At 26.5% G+C, this 8,181-nt stretch overlaps 2 protein-coding genes across 2 annotated transcripts in view; both read right to left on the reverse strand.

The window, feature by feature from the left end:
* LOC115033102 overlaps positions 1-1,793 on the reverse strand; it is a 4,838-nt gene extending 3,045 nt beyond the window's left edge. The window contains exon 1 of the mRNA XM_029485102.1: positions 844-1,793. Coding sequence (XP_029340962.1) covers positions 844-1,793 — 950 coding nt within the window. The remainder of the gene's footprint in view (positions 1-843) is intronic.
* A 753-nt stretch (positions 1,794-2,546) lies between these two features.
* LOC100574931 lies at positions 2,547-6,060 on the reverse strand. The gene is made up of 9 exons (XM_016800555.2): positions 5,469-6,060; positions 4,861-4,980; positions 4,562-4,725; positions 4,351-4,500; positions 3,852-4,257; positions 3,592-3,764; positions 3,256-3,427; positions 3,031-3,194; positions 2,547-2,961 (listed from the first exon to the last, which is right to left on the reverse strand). The coding sequence occupies exons 2-9, from the start codon at positions 4,928-4,930 to the stop codon at positions 2,611-2,613; spliced, it is 1,650 nt and encodes a 549-aa protein (XP_016656044.1). The 5' UTR covers positions 4,931-4,980; positions 5,469-6,060; the 3' UTR covers positions 2,547-2,610.
* Positions 6,061-8,181: the final 2,121 nt, after the last annotated feature.

Below are 8,181 nucleotides of genomic sequence, written 5' to 3' on the forward strand. Positions count from 1 at the left end.
TAAAAGCAATAGTAGGTACATAATATATATATATTAATATATGTATTATACACTTTAAATAATAAAAAAATAAAATACCTATATGATTATATATTTTATGGTATAAAACAAGAATTATTTTTAATACATACAAATGTTGGTCTTATATAAGGTATTTCATTAAATTGGATCGATATCATAGTGAACGTTTTCTTAACACAATAAGCTTGAAAACGGTCATCGAATCCAACAGTTTCAAAAAGCATACATATGGCTAAAGGTTGCATATCTGGGGATACGCAAAGATATTTCAATGAACCATATACTGGCAAAGAATTTGTTTCATCACACATATCAATAACAATACACATGTTATTATTTGTATATCGAGTACCCTTAAAATTAATCCATGAAACAAACTGTGATTTATAAATATCAGGGTTATTTAAAGTAATAGAAAGATTTTCTTTTATAGTTGATGTGATATTTAAAACTTTTCCAACATGAGACATATTTGAAAAATCAAAATTTGATTTATGATAAAATTGATGAGACATTTTAAGTTGACTTTTTAAAACCAATGTGCAACAGATATTTTTTCTGCTTGAAATTGCAGCTGCTGCTGTTTTAGATTCTTTATGCTTTGCTTCAAATCGCATGGACCAAATATTAATTAATGGTCCAACTTTTCGCATAACCATTGGATAGTGTATTAAATGATGAAATTTTGGTTTTAAATTGAGTTTTGTAAGTTTTAAATATAAATCATTATGCTCAGATATTAATAATTCAAGCAAAGAAGGACATTCAGGTCCAATGCAATTAGATGTAACTATATCTAATATTTTTTTAAGTAAAATATACAAGCTCCAATATTCAGACTCTACATCAACTAAATCACCAATTAACAGTCCTAAATAACGAACAAAATTCCACATCTCACTTGCTGACATTTTTATTGTGTTTGAATTACTTTTTAATGTATTTTCTGACAATAAGAGAGGTCTATTTCTGATATCAGTGGGACCATAATTGAAAAATTTAATTCTATGATTTAAAGTTTCTAAAGTAAAGTATTTCATTACAAAAACGAAATGCCTCAAAATACTGAAAATATCATAACCACATACACCTTCTAATATGTCATGCATCAGATCAACCGAGTAATTATTCACTACATGAAAAGAAGGTATGGTATTCCAAATACTTCGTTCGACAATACCAGTCTCAGACATGTTTTCTGTATTAACGTCAATCTCATAATTTTCAGTATTCCGTAAATCATTATCAATTTGAAACAATTGTTTATGACAAACAGTTTTCGAACACCGGCAAAACCTACAGGGGTAATTTGCAACAAAACTTTCGGAAAATCCCATCATACCATGTAATCCTAAGTTATCCCCAACAATTAAAGCTAAACAGAAATACAACCTAATTGACTCATCATTAATAAATATTTCTATGCCATTTTCTTCTAAGTCTTTAATCTCAGAAATTAAATTTTTAAATATTTCAGTATTTCCAACTTGTTTTTTATCTATTGAATTAAAAAGAAGTACTAAAAATATACTTTCAAGTTTTGATACAAGCTCTGGAGGAAATGAAGGCATAGATATATAAACTGCTCCTAATTTTTGAACTCCTCTGTGGGACCCAAGTGGATTATTTGTTTCAAACTCGTCAAAGTATAATAAAAAGGGAAATAGCGTTTTATTTGGATGTAATTCAATTTTTTCTCTCCATGATTCACTTTGAATATAATTATATACAATATTTGTATCTTTTAGTAATTTGTGTGTATATGTTATCATAGTATTATAAACATTAGGTAATTCAAAAAACCTTTTAAATAAAATAGGCAATGGTACACTATATATATTAATTGGTATATTTTCTGCAATTACACATCCATTTTGTAGTTTATCATTCATTCGATTTCCAACATGAATGGTTTTAGGTCTAATTAACATGCCTATCTCATCTAACACTTTAAAACGCTTATGCTCAGTTTTTAAATTTTTAAAAGGATTACACATCACATCAAACTTTGAAGAAATATTAGATAAAATAATGTCGCCACCAGGTGGTTGAAATTTAGTTAATGTATTTAATACTTCATTTTTTAATTGTGGTAAAAAATTGTTGATAAAATCAGTGAAATCATCAATAATTAATTGAATTTTATTTCGAGGTACTCCAGATTCACCATACCACTTGGATAACAAACACAAAGCTTTGTTATGTACACACAATTCAAAATCTTCAATTTGATTGTTTTTAGTTGAAATTTCAACAGCTGGAAAATTATTTGGTTCTATTTCAACAGGCTGAACAGAATTAGTTGGTTGGTTTGGTAAAAATGTAGAAACACAATGAATGTTTATGGGATTATTATTAGAATGGACTCTTGTGTGTTTTTTAAATGATTTAAGAGAATCAAAGACTCGATGACAATTAATCTCAAGACATTTAAAAGGGGTAGTGTCATGTGGATGATACACTTTAATATGTAAAAATAATTGATCAAAAGTGTTAATAAGTAAAAAACATTTATAACACTGCGGCATCTTTAATTATTAAATGTAGTATACAATGAAAACAAAATAGTTTAGTACCTACTTAAATATATTACACTTTCAATTTTTCTAAATCATTAATAATAAGATTCACTGACTGATAATTTTTGTCAGTTTTGGTTGTAATTTCATATAAAAATTGTTGGATAAATTGCCAAATATGGTTAGATTCTTTTGGATAGTTTAAATTAAGAGCAAAAAAAGTTTTAAAGCATATATCGACGGCTTTTAACGGTGTTTCCACTGAGTACACAAACTTGTTAATGACAACATATGACGCAGCAACAATAAACTCGTTTGAAGGATCTGGACAAAGTAAGGTGACATACGGTTGTACTGTTAACCCAAAAGTAGATGCTTTATTTTCTTTATTTAAATAAACTTCTTGGAGTTCTATAGCATTCTGTAAAATATAAATTTACATTTTATGATCATATTAAATTAGCATAGTATTATTTATTTTATACGATACCTTTATTATGCAAATAAAACCTTCGGAAATTTCTCTGTTAGATGGTCTCCAGCTATCAAATGTTTTTGCTCTTTTGTTGTTATCCACAATTCTGGTTTTTGGAACACATATTGTGACACAAGGAAAAATTCTTGGTAGGTATGTTAAAATTGCAACTGTAATCTCTAAAATAAATAATTCAATTATAGATCTCAATAAAAAAGTAAAAATGTTGGTTCTTCTTACCTTGTCTATTTTCGGTAGGAATAATGTTTAAAAATCTTTGATAACTTGCTTCTTTGTTAAGCTGCGGTTTAAAGTGTTTAATGTATTTTGGCAAACACTCAATTAAAATGGGAAATAAGTCAAACAATTTTAATTGCTTTTCTGGTTGTAATATATTAAAATCAATTTCAATCTGAAATTAAAATATTTTTAAGATTAATTTTGTAATTATTAACTCTCTTATTATATTTCAATTTGTTTAGGTAGGTACAAATAAACAATTATAATTATTATTATTATTGACAAAGATATAATTTTATTTAACTTTGCTTTATTTAGCTATAATGTTGTACATACCAACTTATACCCTAGAGGACCACTTATAGCAGGATATTCAAGAAAATAGTTCAATTGTTTGTTACTTTTTAACATTTGATCATATCTTAAACTAAACGTTTCTGTCCATTTATTAACTACAATATCCATGGATTCTCTATTGTTTTTCAACCATAAGATACTATCGTTTAAATCTATGAAAAGAAAATATTTAAAATTCTCTATAATATATCACATTTTTACTGTGAGTGTAGACAGTTATTAGTTTTATTTTAACAAACCTTGGTTGAATGCAGTTACTGGGGTATTTGAGGAACATTCACCTGTGGTTGTAGATGGGCTGACATTTAATTTTCTGATATCCTTTGTCAAATTGCAATACCGGTCAAATAATTTCCCTCTTGTTGGTCTAACATATTCTTTACTTTTTAAGTAAGGAATAAAATATGTACTTTCTGATTCATTGGGGAAAATCTGTACAATACTTTGGGATAATTGAAGTAAGTGATTCATAGAAAGTTTTTGATCTGGACTATGTGTAACTTCATAATCAATTATTAATCGAACGAGTTTGTTTCTTACAGCATATGAAAAATTGTTAGATGAATGATAAAACTTTAAAACATTTTTTCCTTCTTGAGATTGTTCCAAAATAAGTTTAATGCGATTGTTACAAGATGGAATATCCTATAAATTCAGCCAATAAATCAAATTGAAACCTTATTTGTTAACGGTTGATTAAGATACAAATTAAGATAGAAATATAATAAAATAGTTAACCTGTATTAAAAATTCATCACTGCTCAATACTAAGCTATTATCAATTACTGTTCCATCCATTTCCTTTTCATTCATTATTTCAAAATTTGTTATATCATGTATCATATCTATGGTATTTATTGGATTGATCAAATTAATAAACTCTTCGTCCTTTGTATAAAATTAAATATTAGCAAGTACAAGTATTAATAACGGCCAAATTTTATGTTACTTTGTTTGGAGCCACATTTGTGTCGTTGAGGTGTACTGTACATTTTTCTTCTTTTAGTTCAACTATTTTTGAATATAATATAGCTCTTAATTTTAATTTGGGTACTAATTCTTTAAGCATACTTTCAGTAAGGGCTAGAAAGGTTATTTTGTCTATCTCTTCTTCTATAAAAATAAATTTAATTTGGATAGTAATAATTGAATTAATATTATTAATTTAACTTGAGAGAGAGTAGAGAGACCATACATTTCTTTTTAAATTAAATAGAGAAAGCTTAAAGCTTGCCTACAAAATATTACCTATAAACTTATTGATAACATGTTCGGGCATCTCCAATTGCTTCAAAATATCAGTAGTCCAACTGTCCATTGTAAAATCAATTAGGTATAAATAATCTTCAATTTCCAATAACTACCTACCTATATAACATATTTTAAACTTGAATAAATAATGATACTAAAAATTATGTTATCATTTACTAATTTGTATTACAAATAAGAATTATACTATAGGAAAAATAGTACTACTCTAGTTGTCTAACAAACTACATTAATTTTAACTATCTGGTGAATTGTGCTTACACACATATTGTCATCTTCAATCCTTATTCTAATGAAAAAACATAACCCAAAAGAAAGAAGTTCTTAAATCTAATACCTATTGAAATTTGTATTATTTTAAACTGGCCCAATGAGAATCGCAATGCTATTTTTCATATTTTAAAATTTGTGATTAAGATAGGTAATAATAATTCTTTTGTTTGGATGGGTAGGTACTATATAAACTATGATATTTAATTATTAAATCAGTAAATTAATAAGTTACCCACTAATATGACTACCTATTTTACTATAATGTTTTACAAGTCAAAGTCAAAATAATACAACAATAATTAAATTTCACTTACCTATGTATGTGTTATATGAGATCGTGGTCCTGACTACTGAAGCACGAATTCACAATGCTAAAAGATCTGCTAAATTGAAATCCAAACTAACAGTTAAACGGTTGAATAAAGAAATAAGAAAAATTAAGACATTTAGATTTTAGACGTATCACATGTAAAATACTAAAATGTATAATGTCCATTGTCCGGCGTCCGCCGCGCTTTGTTCATGTTTATTTTATGGTACTACTCTTCTCTAACATGTTTACGTAAACAGCGCGCCGCGTAGGAATACGAATACGGATTTACCCAATTAAAAGTATAAAAATAGAATCTCTTGTAATATACAACTAAATTAATACAGTTGGATCTTAAAAACATTGAATTAACTAAATTGTTTGGTAATGTGAAACAAATAAAATAGTTATACTTTTAAGCAGCTTTATATTAAGTTAACTCAACTATAATATAAATAACTAAAATCATTTGATACATGTTACTAATCGTTTTGGTAACGACAATTAACTACGAATCTGGATTAACTATTATTAAGGTGACACAACTAAACTATGATCAACTATTAACAATTACTAAATTATTTTTTTCCGTGTACTGGCATGGTTATTTTTCGTGATGTAATTAGTAAAGAAGTTTATAATCATTTTTTGGTACTTTGTGTTGCTATAAGAATTCTTTCTATTGATAATATATCTGATGAGTATAATGAATTTTCCAAAAAATTAATTTATCACTTTGTTGCTTCATTTGCCCATATTTATGGAAAGTGTTACATGTCCCATAATATTCATACATTACTTCATTTATCTGATGATGTCAGGAAATTTGGATCCTTAAATACATTTTCGGCATTTCCTTTTGAAAGCTATATGCAACCATTGAAAAAAAAAAATTAAAAGTGGTGTAAAACCGTTACAGCAACTGGTACGACGCTATACTGAAGAAAAAATACTTTGGGATAGTCGAACATCAAAAACTGAAAATTATAATGTGCCTTTTAACTTTCAATGTAAAAATAAAAATCGTCCATTTACTGATAATAGTTGTGAACCCCAATATACAGGTTGGAAAATGAAAAATTTTGTTTTAAAATTAAATAAAGCTGACAGTTGTATAAAAACTAAAAACGGAGATATTGTACTGATAGAAAATATTGTTACCTCCAAACTGAATAGTGATGATATATTAATAATTGGACGGAAGTTTAATAAGTTAACAAACTTTTTTGATAATCCTTGTTCTTCACGTTTATTAGATATAGAAAGTGCATCTAATCTTAGTCATCTTCAGTCTTGGAAGTTAAGTGATATTAAAGAAAAAATGATGTGTCTTCCATTGACTAATATTAATGTTTTTGTAATTTTGCCTTTACTGCATTTGCAATAAATTAACACCTATATTTTATATTTAAAAATTAAATATTTATTATTATGTATAAATAAAATTAGAAATTTTGTAAATAATATAGTTACTAATTTATTTTCGTATAGTTAATTTATTCTATAATGTATTATATTGAAAATGGTTTTTGTTATCCTTAAAATCCTTATGTTGAGATTGTTCAGTGTTGTATACCTATATATGCAAAGGATACTATACAATAATAGTTGGGTAAATATTTTTTAGATAGTGTTAAAATATGTATATAGATTTTGAACTTTGTAGTAAAATTAATAACAATCAATTTATTATCAGTTCATAAATGATACTTATTTAAAATAAATATATTTCATTTGTTTAAATTTTGTATCAAAGTATTGTGGTTTCTTAGGACTTGGTATGTTGTTGTTTTTACTAAGACAAATGAGGTCCAACATGTTCCAAACACATGGTTAGTAAATAAGACGAATTGTTGGTTCCCATACCTCCAAAAAGATCAAAAAGAAGTATATTTCTCTATGTCACAAGTTGTTAATATGATATCAAAACATACGGCCCCCAATTCCAAAGATGGTGCAAATTATAAAGTGAAATCAGTTGCAGGACCGTTTGGTAATAAAAATTAACTATATTTTTCTAATAAATATGTCTTAATAATGCTACTAATATATTAGAATAAATTAGTGATGAATTTATATGTGTATATATATATATATGTACTTAAATACTTGCTAATTTTTAGAAAAAGAAAGTCAAGCAAAAAAATTATCCAAAGCTTGGTCAGAACCAGATACGTCAGATGATGGTAGTTATATATCTCCAATAAGATCATCTCCTAAAAAAAGGAAAATAATACCAAAATGTAATCGCCAACTTGAAAAGGAATTTCTGGAACCACCTAAACCACCTACCACACCTATATGTAATATTAATAAATTGTATAACTTAGAAATATAGGTATTTAAAAATATTTGTAACTTTTCTCAATGTTATAGCAACTAGATCTAGTACACATTTTGGTTCTGTTTTGTCAGAGACAAATGATGTTCTACAAGGCATGAACTCCAGCTCAATCGATGAATATAAAGAAAATAATATGAATAGTATGTAGTATTGTACTATGGTGACTATTTAGTTATTTGTTGATAATAACAAAATCAATTTTACTTATTAATTTATAAAATATGTTAAACTAATTAGTTTTTTATTGTTACCTATTATATAAATATAGATACTACAATCATTGGTACCTTAGTTCGAACATTGGGTAGTTCAAATAATGCAATCAGTCCAAAAAATATAGAAAATGTGGAAAAAGGTAAATATATAAATTACA

This window comes from Acyrthosiphon pisum, chromosome X (assembly GCF_005508785.2).
Source record: "Acyrthosiphon pisum isolate AL4f chromosome X, pea_aphid_22Mar2018_4r6ur, whole genome shotgun sequence".
Lineage (NCBI taxonomy): Eukaryota > Metazoa > Arthropoda > Insecta > Hemiptera > Aphididae > Acyrthosiphon > Acyrthosiphon pisum.